The sequence below is a fragment of the Scyliorhinus torazame genome, chromosome 3 (assembly GCF_047496885.1).
Source record: "Scyliorhinus torazame isolate Kashiwa2021f chromosome 3, sScyTor2.1, whole genome shotgun sequence".
NCBI lineage: Eukaryota > Metazoa > Chordata > Chondrichthyes > Carcharhiniformes > Scyliorhinidae > Scyliorhinus > Scyliorhinus torazame.
The window spans coordinates 157,128,582-157,153,229 of NC_092709.1; the positions used below are offsets into that span (position 1 = coordinate 157,128,582).

Genomic DNA, 24,648 nt, shown 5'->3' on the forward strand with positions numbered 1-24,648 from the left:
CCCCCACCTCAGGCAGAGTGGTGGGAAGACAGAAGACTGGGCCTGCAGCCCTGGATTGTCCCACTCCCACCCAGGTAGACGGGTGGGAGGACAGAGGCAGGCAGCAGGGCCGTCACCCTGGGAGGGGGCCTGCAGCAATAGGCTTCAGGTGGTCCCACTCCCACCTCAGGCAGAGGGATGGGAGGACAGAGGCAGGCAGCAGGGCCTTCACCCCAGGAGGGGACCTGCAGCACCAGGTCCCAGGTAGTCCCACACTCGCCACAGACGCAGGGCTGGGACGACAGAAGGTGGGGCAGAAACAATAGGAAGCAAAGCAGCTTTGAGCCCTGAGAACAAGTTGAAGCTCTTACTTTGGTTAATTCACTTCAAAGTTGCTGATTTAGAAGAAGGTGAGTTTTAGTCCAGCTTTAAAACAGGGCTTATACAGGCTTTGCTTGCAGCTGCAAATAGTTAATTAGATAACTGAGTTAAACAGGTTTTCAGCGGTTTGTAAATGAACAAACTGGGATGGCCGGAAATTGAACCCGGATAACTACTTGGAAGGCATCTTTGCTTACATCTATACACTGGTTGCTTAAACAGGTTTTCAGAGGCTAAATTCAGTTGAGTACAAAGTAGGCTATTGTGGTAATCGCCACTGTTGTACATATTAGATGATGTGTGGTAAGACCCTGTACTACAGGTATGGGGGTAGTCCCTGTCTGCTGGCTCCGCCCAGTAGGCAGAGTATAAATATGTGTGCTCCCTATACAGCAGCCATTGCGCTAGCTGTTGTTGGAAGCCACACATCTGAGAGTAATAAAGCCTCAGTTGTATTCAACTCTCGTCTCTATGCAATTGATCGTGCATCAATTTATTACTCTAAGATTTTCAGAAGATGGACCCCCGCATCAAGCCGCATCGCCTGCAGCTGGATCCACAATCAAGCGACGCCAAAAAGGACTTTCAACACTGGCTAGCTTGTTCAGACCCAGACTGCACTAGACCCAATCCTGGAAGCTCAGAAGATCCAGATACTCTACTCGCGACTGAGCTCCAACGTCTTTCCTCTTATCCAGGACGCGCCGAACTACGACAAAGCCATGGCGCTACTGAAGGAGACTTACGCCCAGCAGACGAACACGCTCTTCTGGTCAGAGACTGTGACTGTCAGGCCGTCACTGCCATGGAACTTTCAAACCTCCTCATGCTGGACACCTTCATTATGGGGATAGGTCAGACCTCATATGCCAGCAACTTTTAGAGGGGGCCACGCTCGACCTCACAGCAACAAAAAAAACTGGCGCTATCGATGACGGTCGCCTCGCGCAATATTCAGGCCTACACCCCCAGCCGCGCGGCCCACCCCTCCTACACATCATGGACTACAGCCAGACCATCAATAGGTACACGCAGCTCAATGTGTATCCCCTCCCACGCATATCTGATATGATCAATCAGATTGCACAGTACCGGGTCTTCTCAACTGTAGACCTCAAATCCGCCTACCACCAGCTCCCCATCCGTAAGGCGGACCACCCATACACTGCCTTCGAGGCAGATGGCCGCCTCTACCATTTTCTCAGGGTTCCCTTCGGCGTCACCAATGGGGTCTCGGTCTTCCAAAGGGAGATGGACCGAATGGTCGACCGGTACGGGTTGCGGGCCACCTTCCCGTACCTAGACAATGTCACCATCTGTGGCCACGATCAGCAGGACCACGATGCCAACCTTGCCAAATTTCTCCACACCACCTTTCTCCTAAACATCACCTATAACAAGGAGAAGTGTGTATTCAGCACAAACTGATTGTTCCAGAACGCAGTTCTGGGGCCCGATCCCGACCGCATGCGCCCCCTCATGGAGCTCCCCCTTCCCCACTGCCCCAAGGCCCTCAAACGCTGCCTGGGGTTCTTTTCATATTACACCCAGTGGGTCCCAAACTACGCGGACAAGGCCCGCCCACTCATCCAGTCCACCCTTTTCCCCCTGACGGCCGAGGCTCAACATGCCTTCAACCGTATTAGAGCTGATATCACCAAGGCACCGATGCACGCAGTTGATGAGACGCTGCCCTTTCAAGTGGAGAGCGACGCATCAGACGTCACCCTAGCCGCCATGCTCAATCAGGCAGGCAGGCCCGTGGCATTCTTTTCCCGTACCCTTCATGCCTCCGAAATTCGGCACTCCTCCGTCGAAAGAGAGGCCCAAGCCATCGTTGAAGCTGTGCGGCATTGGAGGCATTACCTGGCCGGCAGGAGATTCACTCTCCTCACTGACCAACGGTTGGTAGCCTTCATGTTCAATAACACATAGCGGGGTAAGATCAAAAATGATAAAATCTTGAGGTGGAGGATCGAGCTCTCCACCTTCAACTACGAGGTTTTGTATCGCCCCAGCAAGCTCAACGAGCCCCCACATGCCCTATTCTGAGGTACATGTGCCAGCGCACAGGTGGACCGACTCTGGACCTTGCACGACAACCTTTGTCACCCGGGAGTCACGCAGTTGTACCATTTCATAAAGGCCCGCAATCTGCCCTACTCTGTCGAGGAAGTCAGGGCAATCACCAGGGACTGCCAGGTCTGTGCGGAGTGCAAACCGCACTTCTACCAGCCGGACCGCGCGCGCCTGGTGAAGGCCTTCCACCCCTTTGAACGCCTCAGCGTGGATTTCAGGGAGCTGGCACCAGCAGGTTCCACACACACATACCCCTTCGGCCCAGCTCCAGCCCCCCCCTCCCCTGGCGCACCCAGCAGCAAACCCCTCAGGACCATCCGTCCTCCCCCTGCACAGGCCCGAGGATGAAGAGGATTTCAGCACGTTCCTGGAGTCACTGAGGACCAGACCAACACCGGAATCATCGCCACCACTGCGTTGCTCCCAACGCCACATTAAGGCCCCGGACCGGCTAAATCTATAATTAGTTCGGGACTATCAAACCACCTTGTACTGGACTTCAGAAAGAAATATTTTTTTCGCTTCTGTATATTAAACTTGTTCTGTATATAGTTCTCCACCACCCCCGCCGGACTCAATTTTAACAGGGGGTGAATGTGGTAATCACCACTATTGTACATATTAGAAGATGTGTGGTAAGACCCTGTTTTTCAGGTACTGGCTTGTCCCTGCCTGCTGGCTCCACCCAGTAGGCGGAGTATAAATATGTGTACTCCCTATACAGCAGCCATTTCACCAGCTGCTGTAGGAGGCCACACATCTTAGAGTAATAGAGCCTCAGTCGTATTCAACTCTCGTCTCTGTGCAATTGATCGTGCTTCAGCTATCTTAAAGTGCAGCTTTGTTTGCATTGGAGTGCTGATTTGGACTGCAGTAGAATGCTTAATTTGGAGTTTCGTGACTGAGGGAGTTTGGTGAGGAGGGAGTGAGGCGATGCTTTTCTTTTCTACAGTTCCTCAGAAAGAAGAGCACGAATCTTGGTAAGTTGGATCTGGTGAGTATTTATACTGTTCTTATACCCTAAACTGACTTCCAGTGCTGGCCATTGAGTGAAAACTGGCTCCTGCCTGAGATTGCATATTTTGGCCCTTTCTGTCCATTTTCAGGGCTATTGCCCTGCGGAAAAAGTGGGACTATTAAAGAGTAAGATTTTCTCCATCGGTAGGGAATGTCGAAGGCGTACCAGACGAGAAGTGTGTCATTTGAGGGGCACTCTTCAGAACAGGAAAATATGTGGGGCATTGCAGGGGAAAAGATGCAGAGGGACTATGGTGTTGTTGCCGCACAATGGTCACCGGAGCTGTTGGTCAAATTCCTTGCAGTCGAATTTTAAAAACAGAGGCAGGTGACCTCAGAAGACCTGGTGAGGGTGATAGAACCGATTCAGGCTGCACTGGAGAGAGTGGAGCAGAGGCTGCTGGCGCAGAATGCATCGACCCAAAAGGTTGAGGACACGGTGACTGATCATGAGGATTAGATTGCTTCAGAAGCAGAAGTGCTGATGCTGGAGGATGGTCAGAAAAAGTTGAGGGAGAAGGTTAATGACCTAGAGAACCATTCAAGGAGGCAGAACCTAAGGATTGTGGAGAAGCCTGAAGGTATTGAGGGAACGCGGACTACAGAATATGTGGGCAAGATATTTGAGAAGCTGGTGGAGGACGGGGTCTTCGACCACCCTCCTGAAGTCGATCGGGCACACCGGTCACTGAGGCATAAGGCGAGAGCAGGGGAGCTGCCGCGGGCAATCACTGTGAGGCTACATTAGTATTTAGACAATGATGGGATCCTGCAGTGGGCAAAGAAGACTCAGGAATGCACCTGGGAAGACTAGCCGGTTTGTATTTACCAGGCCTTGGGAGTGACCAAGTGACAGGAAGGGTTCAATCAGGCCAAGGCGGCCCTATTGAGGAAGAAGTTGCAGTTTGGGATGGTGTAGATCATTAATAAGGATCTAAACGAGATGACCCCTCGCCTCCAGCGCATCCTACTTAAACTTAGGAGGTCTGACTTCCAACTGGTCTACACCCCGGGTAAGGACCTTATCATTGCGGATGCCCTATCTAGAGCAGTGAGCACGCCGCCAGATTCGGAGGGGTTCGTCTGTCAGGTCGAGGCGCAGGTGGCTTTCACATCGACAAATCTGCCAGCTGACGACTCCAGTCTGGCCCGTATTCTCCGAGAAACTGCGGCTGTCCCCCTTCTACAACGGGTGATGCGCCACATGACGGGAAGGTGGCTCAAAGGACAGTGCCCACAGTTTTACAATGTCCGAGACGACTTGGCCGTCATTGATGGTGTCCTTCTAAAGCTGGGCCGGATTGTGATTCCGCACAGCATGTATAAGCTGGTCCTCGACCAACTACACGAAGGCCATCTGGGGGTCGAGAAGTGCAGACAGAGGGCCCGAGAGGCGGTATACTGGCCGGGCATCAGTGATGACTTTGCCAATATGGTGCTAAACTGCCCCACCTGCCAAAGGTTTCAACCGGCGCAACCTCCTGAAACGCTTCTGCCCCATGAGCTGATGACGTGCCCCTGGGCAAAGGTGGGTGTGGACCTCTTTAACGCGCTCGGCAGGGACTATGTCCTCATCGTTGACTACTTTTCCAACTATCCAGAGGTCATACGCCTGCACGATTTAACATCGTCCGCTGTCAGAAGGGCCTGCAAAAACACCTTCGCTCGCCACGGCATTCCGATGACGGTCATGTCGGACAATGGGCCCTGTTTCGCCAGCCAGGAATGGTCATCTTTTGCTGCCTCGTATGGTTTCACACAAGTGGCGTCCAGCCCTCTGCAACCCAGTCCAATGGAAAGGCGGAGAACGGCGTTCACATTGTCAAGCGGCTCCTCTGCAAGGCTGCTGCTGCCGGATCGGATTTCTGCCTAGCCCTGCTAGCCTATCGCTCGACCCCACTCGCCACTGGCCTCTCACCAGCCCAGCTGTTGATGGGTCGCGTCCTCAGGACCACTGTGCCTTCCATTCTGGCACCCACAACCAACCATGCTCCAGTACTACACAGAATGCAACTGCAGTGCAGTCGCCAGAAGAGGGCATATGACACACGGGCAACTGATCTTCCCGCCCTGGCCCCTGGAGACAACGTCCGCATCCACCTACCAGAAGGTAGCTGGTCAGCACCTGCCGAAGTTCTCCGACGCGTGGCTCCCCGCTCGTTCCTGGTTCGCATGCCTGATGGATCCAGTCGCAGGCGCAATCGACGGGCTCTTCGCCTACTTCCACGCTCGCTATGGGACCTTACACCGACACCGCGCCCTCCTGTTGTTCCTGACATCGACTTCGTGGAGCTGCCTGCCACCATGCCCCTTCCGTCGTCACCCGTGGCCAGGCCCATTCCTCAGCCGGTGGTTCCAGATCTACCCTTGAGGCGGTCAACCCGAATTTGTCGCCCACCTACTAGACTGGACTTATGAGACTGCTTGTACATTGAACTCATACTACCACTGTGTTAATATGTTCATGTTCTCATCGTTACAGGAATTTGTTTTATCGTTCAACCGTTCTTTGTTTATGGTACAACCTCGTTGTTATGTCGCACCCGACATCGCCCCTTGTATATAGTTTAGCCCCATGTACATGCTGTAAACATTGCACACACACACATTTAGCTACACTCAGTACACATCTCTATTTATGACCACGTAGGCACATGTTCTTGTAAAAAAGGGGGATGTCATGATATTCAGGTAAACATCATAGCACATACATACATACATACTGATGGACAGATCAACGGACCAATCAACACACACAACATGACAGCCAATCACAGGCAAGAGCATACACAGTACAAAACAGGGAACACAACACTTCCTGGGCACTGTAGCAGGAGACGGCTCAGGGCACAGAGCTCATTGCAGGCCACTCAGACATCCACCATGTGCTGAGTGCCACTACAAGATAGAATTAGGAATAGGTCCACAGAATCAAGGGTCATGATCGAACCTCAGTAAACAGTTTACCAGTGTAAATAGATGTTTGAAATAAAACTGCGTTGTACCATTCACAACCGTGTTGGTTCGTCTGTGTAGCAGAGCACCCAACACTTCATCTAGCCCAGAGGATTATTAATGTTCCATCAAAGGATGTGTTTAAGGCTCAAATAGACAGATATGTGATCTTTCAGGGAATCAAGAGATATGAGAGAGTGTGGCTAGAAAATGGTATTGAAGCCACAGGTCAACCGTGATCATACTGGATGGTGGATCAGGCTAGCTAGGTGTGGTGAACCACTGTAATAGGAGATGGAAGGTAGGACCTGCACTACAGGTTCGGCGGTAGCTCCTGCCGGCTGGCTCCGCCCACAGAGAACTGTATAAATATGCATGACCTCCAGTGCCCTGCCATTTCACCAGCTGCAGCAGGAGGCCACGCATCTGACTGTAATAAAGCCACAGTTGTATCCACCTTTAGTCCTTGTGCAATTGATCGTGCATCAGTAGGTAACACGGTCTAGTCCTGCTCCTATTTCCAATGTCCTTTGCAGAGCAGCTCCAAACCGCATGCGGAAACGAGGCATCTTCCCTGTGGCAGACCAGGGGGATTATCAGAGCCTAAAGCTCCGATTCCCAATGACTGAGCCATGAGCTTCAAAGACCGCAATCACAGCCTAACTTAATCCATCTCTATGGACCTGCCACCCTAGATATATTTATTTATTCATTGTTGTGTAGACCAGCAAGGGTGCCTCCAATGTTTAGATGCCGCCTGCCTCAGCAGCACTCACATCTCCTGGTGTGGCTATCAAAGCTCCTAAACCCAACTATCTTCTTTTAAAAAAAATTTAAAGTACCCAATTCACCTTTTCCAATTCAGGGGCAATTTAGCGTGTCTAATCCATCTACCCTGCACATCTTTGGGTTGTGGGGGCGAAACCCATACAAACACGGGAAGAATGTGCAAACTCCACTCGGACAGTGACCCAGAGCCGGGATCGAACCTGGGACCTCGGCACCATGAAACTGCAGTGCTAACCACTGCGCCACTGTGCCCAACCAGCTTCAGCTGCAATAATAATTGCCTTCCCTCCATCATAAAGTCAAAAGTGGGGATGTTCGCTGATCATTCAACAGTATTCAGTTTCATTTATAATTCCTTCAATAATGGAGCGGCCCATGGTCACATGCAGCAAACTGGGTAATATTCAGACTTGGGCTGATGTGTGGTCCGAATGTTAATTGCCACTTTTTAAAAAAAGTATTTTTATTCAACAAATTTTCAACAGTTTACAATTCACAATAGCCCAACAACACCCCTGGCCCACCAAACCCAGCCCCCCTTCAACAGTCATAGATTATCATAGATTATCATAGAATTTACAGTGCCGAAGGAGGCCATTCGGCCCATCAAGTCTGCACCGGCTCTTGGAAAGAGCACCCTACCCAAGGTCAACACCTCCATCCTATCCCCATGACCCAGTAACCCCACCCAACACTAAGGGCAATTTTGGACACTAAGGGCAATTTATCAAGGCCAATCCACCTAACCTGCACATCTTTGGACTATGGGAGGAAACCGGAGCACCCGGAGGAAACCCACGCAGACAGGGGAGGATGTGCAGACTCCGCACAAATAGTGACCCAAGCCGGAATCGAACCTGGGACCCTGGAGCTGTGAAGCAATTGTGCTATCCACAATGCTACCGTGCTGCCCTTAAACAGTAACCAACTCACGAAAGTGCAAGATGAATAAATTCCAACAATTGTAGGACCCCCTCCTTCAACTCGAACTTTACCTTCTCCGTCCGGAGCTGACCTGCCAACATATGCCCTGCCTTCTCCATGCACTCATAGACAGCTCCCCTCACCCTTCTCAACTGACGCATTATATTCCCCGTGGACAATAGGTCAAACCACGCCTGCAACTCCTTCCTCTTTGCCAGGATACCTGGGTCTGGGTCCCTCGTGTACCTCCCACCCACGTCCAAAATCTCTATCAGTCGTTGTCACTCCTCCCTTGCCTCCATATCCACCTTAGCCTTAAACAAGATCCCCTCCCCCCCTCATCACCGCCTTCAGAGCCTTCCAGACCACGAACCGTGAGACCTCCGCCGTGCAATTAAACCCCACATATTTCTCGATCACCTTCCCTATCTTGTCATAGAAGCTCTGGTCCGCCAATAACCTCACATCCATTCTCGACTCCGATCTCTGGACTGCCCCTTTCTCCAAAACCGCATCCATCCAATCCCGAGCATGATCCAAGATCACAATTGCCGAATATCCGACTCTTAAATCCGGCCAACAGCACCTTTCCCACAGAAATGTCAATCATTGAATGTACCTTGTGCACCGGGGAGAAAAACAAATACACCCGATCCCTTGAGTGTAAAAACCTCCACCGGTCCATCTCCCTCATAAGCCCAGCCAATGCCTTGGTCCCCCGACTGGGTCAATGAGCGCTGTTGGGACCTGTCCACCTTTGGTTCCAACACTATGTTCCAATCCCCCCTTACTATCAGCTCATGGGTATCCATTTCTGGGTTGGCACCCAACGCTCTCTTCACAAACCCTGCAACTGTCCCAATTGGGGCCATATATGTTTGCCAGCGCCACCAACCTCCCCTCTAAAGCACCCATCACTAACACGTACCTGCCCCCCCGATCAGCCACCACTTTCACCACCTGAAACCTCACCCTCTTGCCCACCAATATTGCCCCCCCCCGCCCCCCCAGAGCCCTACTGTCGAACCCTGAATGAAACACCTGACTCACCCAGCCCTTCCTAAACCTCACCTGATCCTTCATCCTCAAATGCGTCTCCTGCAGCATCACCACATCAGCTTTTAAACTCTTCAAGTGCACAAAAACTCTCGATCTCTTTTACTGGTCCCCTTAACCCCCTCACGTTCCATGTCACTATTCTGACTAGGGGTCACTCACCCAAGCCCTCATCCCTCCTATCCACCATCACCATAACCCTGGGCCTTGCCCATCTGGCCAGACCCATTCCATCCTTTTGGTATCGTTCAACCTCTTCCCCCTCCCAGAATCCCCCCCATCCACTTCCTATTGCAAACACCTCACCCAGTATCAATCCCCTCCTCCCACCATTCACACCTCCCAGGTCCATCAAAACCTGCTCGACCAGGCTCAATGACCGTGGCTCCTCCCCCCACCACACTCCTGTTCACTATCCAACCTTTGTTCAATAGTGCGGTGATCCATGCCAGAGCTCCCCACCCCCTCCTCGGTAACCCAGACCCATATAACCCAAAAAAATCACCTTCCTTATATCAAAGCACAATACAGAACCGCGCGCATAAAAACACAAAGAAAACCAAAACCCAACACACGTGTAAACAAAGGCCCCCATTCAAGAAACAGAGAAACAAAACCCCAATCAAATAGAAAATCCATCATCAGAAAAACACAATGCCTGTCCCCACCACTCAAGTCCAAATCACAACTCTCATCTCTACCCAGTCCTTCAATCTTAATGAACGCCTCCGCCACCTCCACCGTTTCAAAATAAAAATCCCTTGAGGTGTGCATCACTCTTAACTTCACAAGGTAGACCACTCCAAATCTCACTCCGCTGCCATACAATGTTGCCTTCACTCATCCAAAGGCTGTCCGCCTTCTCGCAAGCTCCGCTGTCAGTTCTTGGTATATTCATATACCAACGTCTTCCCACTTCACATCTTGTCTCTGATACGCACAGCTCCAGACCTTCTCCTTCGTGGAACCTGTGAAAGCAGACTGTAACTGCTCTTGGTGGCTCATGCGCTTTAGGCTTCGGCTTGAGTGACTGATGTATCCTGTCCAACTCATAGCGGGAAGAATCTTCTCCCTCCTTGTCATGTGAGAGTACCTTTAAGAAATGAGTGGTTTTTTTAATGGGTGTGTATATAAGTATCTGTAGTGAGAGTACCTTTAAGAAATGGGTGTTTATTACTGCAGTGATGTCAGAGAGTGGGTGGAGCTGGGGTGTATGTCAGCTTTTTACTTTCGTTTTAGGCTGTTTGCTGCAGGGTGTGTTTTAGTTTTGTTTTCAGTGTTGGAGCTGAAGCCAGACAGAGCAGGTATACTGTTGATCTCTCTGCCATGAAAAGACTATCTCTTGATCATTTGGTGAATTCAGAATTAAAAATGTTCTCAGTAGTGAATGTAAACCCAATGTGCTTCTGATAAAAGATTTTTAAGTCTAATGGATGTTAAAAGCAAAGCTTAAAGGATTACTTAGTGTTGTATTCTTTGGGGGTTTCATTTGAATTAATGGTTGCTAAGATGTTCACTGTATGTTTTGAAAAGGTTAACTTGAGTTCATAGAATAAACATTGTTTTGCTTTAAAAAAACTTTTCCATTTCTGCTGTACCACACCTGTAGAGTGGGCCATGTGCTCCCCATACCACAATCTATTAAAAGTTGTGGGTCAGGTGAACTCGATGATACACTTTGGGGTTCTCTAAATCCTGGCCCATAACATCCTCCATCAACTCCACAAATATCTTCGCAAAGTCCTCGGTCGGCCTCGAGCCCTCTACCCCCTCAGGCAGGCCCACGTTTCTCAGATTTTGCCTCCTTGACCTATTCGCCAGGTCCTCATCTCTGAGCCCTTTGTTGGCCTCCACCACCCTCCGCAGCTCCTCACCCATCGAGATGAACTGGTCGCTATGCTGTGACAATGCCTCCTCCACCTCCTTCAACTTCTCTCTTTGCTCCCGCACCTCGACCGATGTCTTTGTCACTGTTTACTGGGGAGATCGTCTCCTCCACCCACTCTTTCATCACAGTCATCATCTCCCTCCGAAGCACCTCCATATATGCTTGGTATACAGCCTCTCGAACTCCACCAACATCACCTTGGTCAGAGATTCCATCGTGAGGGGAGTGGCTCCACCCGCCAACCAGCCCCCGCTATTTTTCTTCCTGCAGAACTGAAAGCCTCACTTGATGGTGGACTTTTGCTCAACCCCTTCTTTCCAGCGCCCTTCTTCAGGGTCTTCAACATTTCACGTCTTCCTTATAACTTCCCACACCAACTCTTTCACAAACTACCGCTGAAACCGGGCATAAAATTCCAAAAACCAGACTCTAGCAAGTGCCACCTAATGTGCATCCTGCACCTACATGCTGCCACTGGAAGTTCCCAGGCAAATTCAATGTTTGCATCAATTTGGAGAGAGCTAAAATACAAGGGCAGGGATGCACTGCTGAGGCTGTATAAGGCTCTATTTGGAGTCTTGTTAGCCATTTTTGGCCCCATATCTAAGGAAGGATGTGTAGATCTTGGAGGGGTTCAGAGGAGGTTCACTAGAATGATCCCGTGAATGAAAGGCTTGTCATATGAGGACTGGTTGAAGACTCTGGGTCTGTACTCGATGTAGTTTAGAAGGATAGGGGGGGAGGGGGAGGGTTCTTATTGAAGCTACAGAATACTGAGAGGCCTTAACAGGGTGAACATGGAGATGTTTCCACTAGTAGGAGGAGCTAGAACCCGATGGCACGGCGTCAGACTGAAGGAACGATCCTTTAATACTGAGACGAGGAGGAATTTATTTAGCCAGATGGTGATGAATCTGTGGAACTGTTTGCCGCAGAAGGCCGTGGAGGCCAAGTCACTGAGTATCTTTAAGACTGAGATAGGTAGGTTCTAGATTAACAAGGGGATCAGGGGTTTTGCGGATAAGACAGGAGAATGGGGATGAGAAATATATCAGCCGTGATGAAATGTCAGAGCAGACTAGATGGGCCGAATGGCCTAATTCTGCTGCTCTATCGCATGGTCTTTTGGAATAATGGGAAACTCCGTTGATGGTGGTGGGGTCTTCCAATGATAGGTTGCCTCTGCTGCTGCAAAACACACCACGGTGAGGGGGTGGAGGTGGAATCCCACCCATTGTGGCTATAAAAGGTCAGAAACTGGGAATACTCCAGTGCATCATTCAGTTCTTGACTCCCCAAAGCCTTTCCAGAACGTGATAGAATATTCTCCAATTTCTTGGAAGAGGGCATTTCCAACGACAATCAAGAAGCTCAACACCATCGAGATGTCAGCCTGCTTAGAGGAAGATAGTCCCACTGTCATAGAATCCCTACAGTGCAGGAGGCCTTTTGGCCCATTGAGTCTGCACCGACCCTTTGAAAGAGCACCCTAACTGCCCTATCCCTGTAACCCTGACATCCCTGAACACTAAGGGATAATTTAGCATGGCCAATCAAACAAACCCGCACATCTTTGGACTGTGGGAGGAAACCGGAGCACCCGGAGGAAACCCACGCAGACATGGGGAAAATGTGAAAACTCCACACAGTCACCCAAGCCCAGAACTGAACTTAGGTCCCTGGCACTGTGCTAACCACTTGCCAGCCACCATGTTGCCCTGTCAATCACTTCCAAGTGACCAATTTATAATTATAGGTGGGGTCCATAGAATCAGATTACTTTTGTGCTCTCATGGCTGCAATTAAGTCATATCCTGAGGAAACTAGTGAAAATATGGATGGGAAAATTATTTGATTAACCTGAACCAATAAGACTATACAATAAAACAATTAAAGCTAAATTACTAAAAATAAAACTAAGCAAAAAAAATGCTTGCTTATGTTATTAAAATGTCTAAAGGGTTTTGCACAATTAGTTTATGAAAAACAGTCCAATGTGTTTACACAGTTCCTGATCTGATATACTATAACATGAATCCATTGCTGTCTTGTAAATTGGTTCCATTGTACTGTCTTCTGCTGCACTCTAGTGGAAAATATGTGAATTTCTGGAATATGGCTTTGCAATGACTGCAGGTGAATAAGTCAGTAAAAGTGCAGAATCAGCCCTCTGATTTGAGAATTTTATCAACACATGATTATTTCTGTGTTTAAGATGATGATGCTACAAAGCTGGGAGACCAAAGGCAATGACAGTAAATCAAGCCTATTGTCATACTTTTTCCTGCGGTTTATGCCACTTGAACATCAAAGCATCAGCAACTTGCATTAAGCATAAAAAACTGTCCCAAGATGTTTCACAGGAGCGTTATCCAATAGAATTTGACATTGAGTGACACACCAAACATTCCTCCAATTCTGGCCTCTTCTGTACCTCCGATTTCCTTCACTCTCCCATTGTCTGCCTTAGTTGTACGGTGCCCGAGCATTTCAAATTACATCCCTGTAACTCTTCACCTCTCCACTTTTATCTCCTCCTTTGTTGCTCCTTAAAATTTACCACTTTGATCTAAATCTTTGGTCATCTGTTTTAACGTCTCCTTATGTAAGCACAAACATTATGGGTGAACAGAACTTTGTTTCGGTTGGGGTTACAGACAGCAGGATTTTAGATCAGCTCAAGTTTATAGAGGATGGAAAATGGAAGGCCAGCCAAGAGGATGGGAATTGTGGATTCTGGGGACAACAAAAGCATGAGATGAAGGAAGATGATTCAGGCTTAGAGATCGGTGGTCTTGGAGGTGCAACAAACATAGTGCCTGAGTAATCTTTTTGCTACAGAAAAAAAAACCCAGAATATTAGGCAAATTGTCAGGATTCATAGTTTGAATATGTTTTCTATTGTCAACATATGTCCAGACCTTCTGTATCACAAACTTATCAGGGGCTAAAATGTTTTATAATATTAAGAAGCAAAGTCAAACTAAAACCAGATTTCCTTGGGGTTTTGATGTTCGGTTATAAGGTAAATACAGAAGAAAGAATAAAGGAAAGAAACTGAGAGAGAGGGATTTGACAAATAAAAGAAAATGACTGGGTAAAAGAAACTGAATAAAAGCAGTGAGAAATCAAGAGTTCAGCTCAGAGAGAGTTTAGCTGTTTTATGACAAATTAACTCAGAAGATAATTTTAGAAAATGTACCATTCTGCTATTTGGGATAAAGTAAAAGGGACAGGCTGTAGTGGGATATCTGCTTGGGAATTGGTAGGGATAGAAGAACATACCCAGCACTGAGAGATGTTGAAGTCTCTGGCATAGTTATAGGATATGTAAAGGAATGTTTTAACATTGAACTCCTGGGTAAGGTCTGCTAGGCCAAACATGTAACTGAAAATCAATATTATGGCAAACAGTTTTACAGATTCTGATTTTGGTACGCGGGCTTCACATGTGAATCCAGGTTTTCTTTCCTTGGAGTTTCACAGTTGACTGGGTTTTAAGAAGCACCTGGTAGGGGCCTTCTCACTTGGCCCCCTAATGACTCACGCTGTAGTTTCCGACACCTGTTGGAAAGCAGAACTGACTGCATTTGTTAAGTTTTGACAATAACTGAGTAAAGCATCACTCATCAGATGACAGTCTGCCTTTCTTAAGTCAATAATTCCTGGCAGGGACATGGGTCTGCCAGTGATAACCTCAAATGGGCTTAAGCCTGTGGTTCTGTTTGGGGTTGCTCTGATACTGCACAAAACTAGTGGCAAGGCTTGAATCCAATTCATGCCTGCTTGGTTGTATTTGGACAATCGTTCTTTTAAAGTCTGGTTCATGCGTTCCACTTGTCCTGATGATTCTGGATGATCAGGGCAGTATAGATTCCAATCAATGTCAAGTAACCTGCACACCTCCTGGCAAACAGCACCTGTAAAGTGGGTTCCATTGTCTGAGTCAATGCTAGCTGGTACTCCCCATCTGGGAATATAGTCTTTGCATAAGACTTTGGCTGTATGGGTGGCTGTAGTCCTCCTGGCTAGAGCAGCCTCTGTTACTTCCTGTAGAAACCGACTATTTTCGAATACACCTGATATGTAAAAGACAGCTATTTAGCATAAATATTAAGCCCCAGTCTTTAAATACCCATTTTGCATTCACTCATAACCTCAGGCCATCTCAAAACCTAGAGAGACACAAAACAGCATGAAACAGCATAATTCCATTATAGATTAAAACAGCACTTTTACTGAGCTAACAAATACATTTGCAAGACAGTTTGACACTATACCTGTGCTGTACCATTTATCAGATCAAGGACATAGCAACACCATAGCAATGGCATAGTAATATGAAGGCACCATTGTTCACAATACAGATAACAGCTAAGTCAGCAGAAGACCAGTTTAAGCTAATCGTGATAACAGCACAGAATCGCATTCCATAACATGCACAAGTATTCAAACATGAAACATTTAAAACCAATGTTGCACATTGAAGATTGACAGCTAACCGTCAAATCAAACTCATTTGATTCTAACCCAAACCAATTAGGATTACATAGGGGTGTAGATAGATGGCTAAAGACTGATATGATCTTGTATAACCGTGAGGGTCTGCATGGCTATCTTTATTCCGGAATCATCCTATATTTTGATCTAAACTATTCGCTGTCTCTATTTTTCATACTATCACTTTTCCACTCTAACTCTTGAAGTAAATGCAAGCTGTTTTGCCGTAAGCAAGAAGCTATTTCTGTATTATTTTAAAAGTTAAATTGTGTACAAGGTGCTTCTCTTTAAGTCCTTTTTGCTAGCTGGACTTATTAGAGAATAAGATTTAAGTGATTCTCAATTGTAATCAAATAAGAGGCAATAAACGATTCTTATTTGCACCCGAGAAGTTTTAACTCCAATTTCTACTGAGTTTTAGTGTTCGCAAGTGCCACTAAATCCGCATGGTAGATCTCCACACTTCCACACAATCATGTTCTTCTTCTTCTCCCTCCTTTTGCACCTCGGGAAGTAGGAGCAAAGATGATGGATTTACAGGGCTTGCAAGGTGGAAGTAAAGATTAGGTGCTTCCAAAACTGTTGATGTTGGTTCCATGTTTAATAGGCCACATTCATTTTTGTCCTTTGCCCAAATTGAGTGGTGCTCCAGTTGGCTCTTTTTGAGATGTCTGATGGACCATGTGACTTTTCCATTCTCAAAATTAAGAGAATTTAATTGGGCTAGTATATCTATGCCCAGAAGGGCCTGAATTACTGGGTCTATCCAGATGGAGGCCATTAGTTCATGTGGGCCAAATTGAACCAACATGGGCTCTGTTTCTTGAAGGGTTAATGAATCACCTTCTGCTGCATAAGCTTCAATCGCTTGTCTTTCTAAGGGAAACAAGTGAGCCAATCTTGGGGGAAGACAGGTTAATTCAGCTCCAGTGTCAAGTAGAAATTCTATTTGCTGGCCTCCCACTCTCAATGATATATACAGTTCATCCTTTCTGTTCTCAAGTAAAGCATTTAACGCTACGTGAATGGACTCACTGAGAGTGGGATCCGTTAGTTTTTTGCTGTGTCGATCAATGCCCTCTTGTGTCAGGGGCTAATCTGGTGACCCTGTCGACAAAAGTGTCATCGTCATTGAGTTCGTCTTTACGTGGTGTAAATGGGCGGGGCTTATGGTGGTCTCTGTACGAATCCTTGTGAAACATGTTTCGGGGCGGATCCCTGTAGTGTGAGTCACGGAGCAGGTCTCGGTTGTATGAGTCCATTGAGAGAGTCGGGCCCGAGACCTTTAACGATGAGAATATTGCGGTGGATGGATTGGCGGGCCTCTCCCGTGATTGCCTCTCTTACTGGTCAAAGGTTTTATAGTTACAGTAGCTACAGGAATCTTTACCCTAAGCAAGTTTCTATACTGTAGCGAGTTACGCCTCCGCGTCGGTCCCGTTGGGCAACGGTTCCTATGAAGGCTGAGAATGGGAGCCGGCTAAAGTAGCTGGAGAGAAATGGCGAGAGTAACTGGGTGGGTTCTCGGTAGCGTGAGTCACGATTGTAATCCTGTCCTTTGTCCCCCTGTATTCTGAAACAGCATGATTTTGTCCAATGGCCGCCTTTTCCCCAAAAATGACATTTTCCGTTTTCCTGGAATCATTTATCGGAGCAAGAACAGGGGCCGGGGTTGGTATTACCGGAGGAGGAGGAGCAGAATTTTTTGATGGGATTGCTGCACTACTTGCAGCAGCTGCTGCTTTGGGCTGGGGCTTAGGACAGAGAGCTCGGACTTTAACTTCCAAGCCACGGTCTAGTTGAATGCATCGTTCTATGAAGGTCCTGAAAGTAGTACCCACTAGCTCCCATTCAGGAAAAACCATGTTAGGGCATTAGACACTTCAGGTCTCAAACCAGCGACAAAAGCGGTTTTGAATGGTCCTGGGTTACTTGTATCCCAAATCCTCTCTCCTTCCTGGAGTTCCATTCCTGAATGCTTCTTCCAAACTGTTCGAAACCTTTCCTCAGTCTGTGAGATCGTCCAAATGCTTTTGAACACAGGATGTTATTTTACCCCAATCAGTTTTAGGTGGGTTGAATCTTAATAGCCACTCTTTAAATGCCTGCCACCCCGTTTCCAGATTTTTAAAATCATTGCCCAGGGCTGCCGGAACTTCTTTCAAGAGGATTTGACTATCGCGCGCATTAACCATCACAGACAGAACCTTACACTGTCTAACGGATGGAGACCGTAAATATTCTGTAAGCACTGTAGCTGTTCCTAGGTGTCTAACCCCCCCCTTCTTAGGGTGCGGGAGTTCTTTGGACCATCGATCAATTTTATCGGGGTCTGCTGGGTCATGGACCCAATGTCGGGCATATTAAGATTTAGTGATTGTTACATCGTTTTTGGTTGTTTCGGTCGCTTCAACCTTAACCCATTTGGTGCGTAATGGGGTGAGTCGTAGTAATGTCCAGTCCTGCCACTAGGATCGTTGTTTGCGTCACTGTCATCGTCCGAGCTAACTAGTTTCCTTTGTTCAGCGCCTCGTGTAGTGATAACAATCTCGGAGCCTGCTGAAGCTGCTCCAGGAGGCCTTTGAATCGGGGTTAGCTGGGTGTTTTGGCTACCCACACTCGCATTGCAGGCGGGTGTGGGGACTAGCTGATGTTGAGCGTTCATGGGGACAAGGGCTATTGAACCCGGAACTTACATGGGGTTTTGTTGGCCGGACCATATCTGTGGAGTCTGTGTCAGAGGATTCATAGTCGTCATGTCAGCAGCGGCTGGCGGCAATGCCATCGGATTTAATTTGGTGGGCATGGGTCTGAATTAATCCTGACTTAGCCTGTGGCGGAATTGTTTGGGCTGGAGAATTGAGAAATAGTTGAGGGTTTGCCGGCGTCAGAGCCGCCAAGTTTTCTCTCAACAATCTGTTATGATTCATTATGTCGTCCATTTTAGTCTCCAGAGTATAAGTCTCTTTAAGTAACTGGGTATTTTCCTTTTGTAGCCCAGCATTTTGGGAATGCAATTCATCAATTTGTGATAGTAATTGGTGAACTCTGGAGTCCGAGTCAGTTAATTAAATTTTAGTTTTTTTTGTGTTCGCTCAATTGGGTCTCTAATTGTTCAAGTTCAGGTTTTGATTTCTGCAATCGCTCACAGACTGTCTGGACTTGATCTTTGGCAGTTTTAAGTTCGCGATCGTGGTTTGTGTTGCCAATTATCTCCTGTTGCCAACGGAGCTGTCCCATTACCACAAGAAACCATATAACACGCTGAAGGACCATTTGGGTAGTTTTCCCCCAAACTCTCTTTATATTTTCAAGGGACCATTTGCCCTTGGGAATGTTGTATGTTAATTCAATTGCTGTATTTGCATCGGACAAATCAAACTGCCGATTAATAGAAGATTTAAGATCTCCGAACATATCATCAGTAGACACGTCTGGTGGAGCTTGGCCGCCCTTAGAGGTTGTGGGGAGCTCTGCTTAACCCTTGGAAGCAGGGGGACATTTGTAGAAGTACTTTGGTCGTATTTTGGACTATCATCCCCCATAACTCTTCCGAAAGGTTTTATGACCCGGGCCGCAAATCGTGGACTCTGTGAGTCGTAGGTCGTAATTCGTAGACTTGTAGCGCCATACCATATACGAAATTACACCGATATAAAACGTCTGATATGTTGGTAGGGGGAAGTTTCGCGAGCCGTTGCAGCTTAAGACTTTTAATGAGGTAAAGATGATTTCTTACCTCAGTCCTGCCGATCTTCGGATCGAAGTCAAAGCTCGGTCTTCCGGTCAGTGATTTTGCCTTCGGGCCTCGTTGTTAACGATTTGGTATCTTGTACTCTCATCTACGGCACGGTCTTCGGTCCGCCTTCTCCCTACTTTCTTCTCACAGCACCAGTTTCCGTGGACCTGCTCGCAGCGCCAGTTGATGGATCTCGGTGTCTATTCGGAACCCTGGATATGCGTTATCCCTTCTTAGTTCCCAAATAACAGAAATTCAGGCTGTGTTTTTTTGCCAAAGTTATGTTGAACTTTATTGTCAGCTTTTAATGTCTACTAGTAAACTCTTGGTTACAATACAAACTTAGGTCTGATTGATTGTCTTTAGCGAATACAGTGGTCGAGTTTAAAATACAACTCGTGGTAATACTTCAAATCATAATACACAGTATAAAATTACGGATTGATTTTAAACAAAAGAAAAATAGCGTTAGCAAAGGCAGCAGCAAGACATAGGTTTCAGAAAGTGATAGATTGTTTCCGGAATGAATTCTTCCATCCCGACAATTTGTTTTTAAGAAGATCATTATCTTAAAGTTTTGCCTTCTTTACAGCTGTGATTGGCTTTAACTAATTTATAATTCTCTCAATTCAGCCAAACTGTCTGGCTGGCTGTCAATTTAAGAGATAAATGTTTTGGTGTGATTCTGTAATTTTCCATGCACTGGCTTGCCAATTATGCCTCTAACATTAATTAGATTAACAGTTTTATAAAAGTCATTATGACCCTGACTGACAGTTACCATGTAAACGGATCTGTCCAGGCCTGGGAATGCATCTGCTTACAATGGAGTCTTTTGTCACTGGCCTTGGATTCTGGCCAATCTCGAACAACTTGCAAAATGTGAACATTTAAAATCTTATCTGATTAGTTCCCAGCTAGTCAGCTTTTACTCACTCTCATGGTTAATATGATTTAGTCAATTACTCTTAATGATTTCTCAATTAAACCTTTTATCTATCTCATAATAGCCAACCAGAAAATCTGATTTCTATCACCCTGTCACCTGAACCAGATTGTTACATTGTTTCCTTATGCTCAAGTACACCAGCTCTAAAAAATGTTTAAAATGCAAATCTGCACCTGCGCAACCCTCTCTCTGTTTGCAAATGTGCAAAAGTAATGCAAATCTGCACCTGCGCAACCCTCTCTCTGTTTGTAAATGTGCAAAAGTACCGAGGCTTGTTTGGAGTTGAAGTTCCTGACCTCTACGCTCTTCAACAAGGTGTGTTTGGGTTTCAGAACAGAATTAAAACGTTTCACCAGTTTTTGCTGGGCAGAAAGTTCACTCAAACCAAATAATAAATCCCTCATAGCTATTCTAGGACCAATGTCTGCACCACCGACAATGGCAGTAGCAAGGATGCAGCAGTGGGCTGCACTTCTTTCACAGTATGATTACAATGTTGAATAGTAGTTTGAAATAGAATGCCATTGCTGAAGCACTGTCTCATTTGCTGCATTAGGACTCAGATTGTGAAGGTTGTGAAGGTGCAATGCTCATAATAGGAGCAACTGAAATGGTAGCTGGAAGAATCAATGGACAGAAATTTTATCTTTTTTTGAAACCTATTTTTATTATAATTTTTAGCAATTTATATACAAAACATACAATAACAGAGAATAACAATTAGACAGTAAGAACCGCCACCCCCACCTTTCCCTGCAACAGTCTAACTTAGTTACTAAGACACCTCCCTCAACAGCGAACAGTGACCAGTTCTTTGAAGTACATTATAACGGTTGCCATCTACGGTCAAACCCTTCCACTGACCCTCTCATGGTAAACTTAACCGTCTCAAGATGAAATAACTCCATCAAGTCGCCCGGCCACACCAAGGCGCTTGACGGTGTAGTCGACCTCCAGCCCATTTGGACAAATTTAGTTCACAAGTGTACTGACGAGGAACTAAAACCATTCCACAATCAGTGCAGTGACTTTCCATGTGAACAGAGCTGTCTCATGTTTGGTTGGACCTAGTTCTTGATAGAATTGCACAATGAACACATAGCAAGAGGATTTGTTAATTGGGACAGTTTAGATGGTGATCTAGAATTAATGGTAATCAAATCTATTACATGGCAAAGCTATCAAAATAAAAATTTCCTTTGTAGTCATGGTCATACCCAAGTTATCCATTTCGAAGAATTCACCTTGGCTTTTTGTGAAAAGGAAAATTCCATTTTGTTGATGTTCATCGATAACTAGCTGAAGTGGATCAAAGTAAAGCATATGGGTCAATGTTGAAAAACATAGATGAGTTAAGGTGCATTTTTGCTTATCATGGATTATTGAGATTGTCTCAGATATTGGTCCTCAATTTTGTTTGGCTTTATTCAAAATTTCACAAAACAAAATGGTATCAAGTGACTTCTTAAAAAGGGAGAAGCAGTGCGATATATTCATATTGTGACCTGCGCAGTGCCCAACTATGTCATTCACATGTGAACTGGTTAGTGACTTGCGTCTTTCTTTGCAATATCTCCCAATATTTCAACAGCAAATATATGGAGTTAAGTTACAGATTAGCCATGATCTCATCGAATGATGGAATGGGTTGGAAGCTTAAATTCCTACTCCTGTTCCCATAGTAACTACACTTCAAAAATTCTTCACTGGCTGTAAAGCGCTTTGGGATATCTGAATTTTGCAAAAAGTACTTTATATATTGTTCAGAGCACAGGCATCAACTATTTTTTGTTTTAGAATTTGTGTTATATTTTCTGAGCTACTTTGTCCAAATCTATTGCCCTTTTACATTTGAAATAATCTGTAACAGCATGGGACCAGTTTGCATTGAGTTTCTGAATCCAAAATTATGAGAATCTGTTTTGATCCCAGTACCCTAGAATCCTTACAGTTCAGAAGGAGACCATTTGGCCCATCGAGTTTGCACCCGACCGAGGCCCACGCCCTAACCCCATCTAACCTGCACATCTTTGGAGTCCAGAGCTCTGAGGCAGTCCTTCCCAAAGTTTATGCTCAGTTGACTTCTTCCCACCCGCGCGCTGGCTCTTCGGCTGCCTTGTTCAAGGAGATCCAACTGACAATGTTTAAACTGTCAAAAAAAAATCCACAAGTGGATGAGCTGTTCCTCGCCGACAACCCCTGCGCCTGCTCCGCGTGTCGTCATGTCCGGCGGATGGGCTGCATCTTGCGAGAGACGATTTGAAATTTTGGGCGGTTGTTGGCGGCTCGCGCCGAATTCGGAGTTTGAAGACAGGAATTCTGAACCCGGGCGGTGAGTCTCCCCGGGATGGGGGGGGGGGGGGGGGGGGGGAGAGAGAGAGAGAGAGGCCGCCGCCCCGGGGGGGAGAGAGAGAGAGAGAGAGAGGCCGCCGCCGCCGCCCCGGGGGGGGGGGGGGGGGGGCTGCTCGTGGTGGAGTGAAGAGAGAGTTCGGTAACGGAGGGAAATGTGTTGATGGGGGTAGAGAGAGAGCAGTAATGGAGGAGCAAAGGCACCGCGGGTAAACAATTTGGGGAAGAGGACGCGGATGACCCAGGCAAAATGCGAGGTGGGAAAGAGAACGGGGCAAGGCGGTTGGACAAATGTTTTGGTGCCCTGGGTAACGGTTGGCGGAGAGGCCAGGCTGATCAGGAAGGAAAAGGGAGCGTCCTGACACACGGGGGCCAGTGTTGGGAGTGAGTCAGGGGAAGAAAGGCTATATATTTAGTAAGGGGTATGTTGTAACCAATAAAGATGCGTGATGGGCGGCACAGTGGTTAGCACTGCTGCATCACAGATTCCGGGACCCGGGTTCAATTCCGGCCCGGGTGACTGTGGAGTGCCGTGTTAGCGTGGGTTTCCTCGAGGTGCCCTGGTTTCCTCTAAAAATGTGCCGGTTAGGTGGATTGGCCATGCTAATTTGTCCCTTAGTGTCCAAAAGGTTACGTGGGGTTACTGGGTTACAGGTGCAGATGGAGGCGTGGGCTTAAGTGAGGTGCTCTTTCCAAGGGCTGGAAAAGACTTGATTTGAAAAAAAGCCTCCTTTTGCACTATAAATTGTATGTAACGTCAGTGATGAAATAGTGGGGAAATGGGATCGGTTATCAGCTCTTGAGTGTTACTCAGAGTGAACTGACCATTTCCTATTAGTTAGCCAATCCTCGATCCCAAGCTAATACATTACCCTCAAAGCCATGGGCTCTTATCTTGTAGGAACATAGAACATTACAGCGCAGTACAGGCCCTTCCTTTTTATGTGGCCTCGGAGAAGAGAAGCTTAAGGGAAGATTTGATAGAGATGTGTAAAATGGTCAAGGGGCTTAATCAAGTGAACAAGGAGAAGCTCAGAAGGGTTGTTCCAGTGAGGTCAATCTCCACCCCAGCAACAGCCCATTCCTTGGGCCTGTCGACCACATCCAGAGCCCCTGCTCAGCCGCAGCAAGAAGCTGCAGATCCAGTGGTCCTTCTCCAATCTTCTGCTCCCGGCGGTTATGGGCAATCTTCTCCTGGGGGCGGGGGGGCGACAACATAAAACGCACAGTGTTAAACCGTTTGAAGCATGCAGCCGGGGGAGGGGGGTAGCTGGTGGCTTCAGTGACCAGGGCACTCGACCTTAGCGGTTGGTATGTGTGCCAGCATGTGGTGCAAGTTGGGGGTTTGGACTCCCTCCTGGTGAGGAGTGGGTAGGGATGCGGGTGTGTGGGTCAGGGGTTGGTGCTGTCTACTCAGGCTGGCTGCCCTAAGTAGCTTGTACAATTTTTTTCGGCACTATTGACTGATCTGGATGGCGCTGCTCGTGCTTTCTGCACCAAGGCATGGCAAACGGCGGTGGCTGGCAGCCTCCTTCCTGGGCCGGGTTACAGGTGGACCGCGCCTCCTCCACGGCATCCAGGAGGGTCTCAAGCTCGGCGTCCGTGTATCTCGGGGCTGCTCTCCTTGGTGCCATCTTGTTGGCTGGGATGTTATGTGTGGGGAGTGAAGTGTGTATATGCTGCTGTAGCTTGTCAGCCTCCTGAGTGTCAATCGCGAATCCGGCACCATTTTTCATTGGAACTGATTGTGTTCCACGTGGTGCCGGTGCTAGCCCCTCAACAGTTGCTGAATCGGCCCAGGTGCAGCACCAGTTTTGCTGTCGTTGGAAGTCCACAAATCAACACTTGGTCTCCGGAACGGAGAATTCCGCCGCATGGCTTTACTGTCATTGGCAAGTGAAACAAGGGGACATGAGAAGGGGAAGAAATATATGCAGAGTGATCTGGAATGCATTGCCTGACCCGAAAGAGTGGTGGCAATAGATTCAAAGATAACTTTAAAAAGAATTAGATAAATACTTTAAAAAATAGGGCAAGGGAGCC

The 24,648-nt window shown here is 47.3% G+C and overlaps 1 protein-coding gene and 1 long non-coding RNA gene across 9 annotated transcripts in view; one reads left to right on the top strand and one right to left on the bottom strand.

Moving 5' to 3' along the window:
* The window catches only part of LOC140408779 (uncharacterized), a 77,784-nt gene extending 55,348 nt beyond the window's left edge, over nucleotides 1–22,436 (bottom strand). The window contains exon 1 of the long non-coding RNA XR_011940198.1: nucleotides 22,277–22,436. This is a non-coding gene — a long non-coding RNA (uncharacterized lncRNA). The remainder of the gene's footprint in view (nucleotides 1–22,276) is intronic.
* Nucleotides 22,437–22,445: 9 nt separating this feature from the next.
* Nucleotides 22,446–24,648, top strand: part of ncapg (non-SMC condensin I complex, subunit G) — a 129,936-nt gene continuing 127,733 nt past the window's right edge. For 3 of the 8 annotated variants that reach the window (XM_072496453.1, XM_072496454.1, XM_072496459.1), the window contains exon 1: nucleotides 22,465–22,588. In XM_072496453.1, the coding sequence (XP_072352554.1) occupies nucleotides 22,479–22,588 (110 nt within the window). In that variant the 5' untranslated portion in view covers nucleotides 22,465–22,478. Of the gene's footprint in view, nucleotides 22,589–22,727; nucleotides 22,863–24,648 lie in introns of those variants that run through there. The other 5 variants (XM_072496455.1, XM_072496456.1, XM_072496460.1 and 2 more) reach the window with 4 other exon arrangements.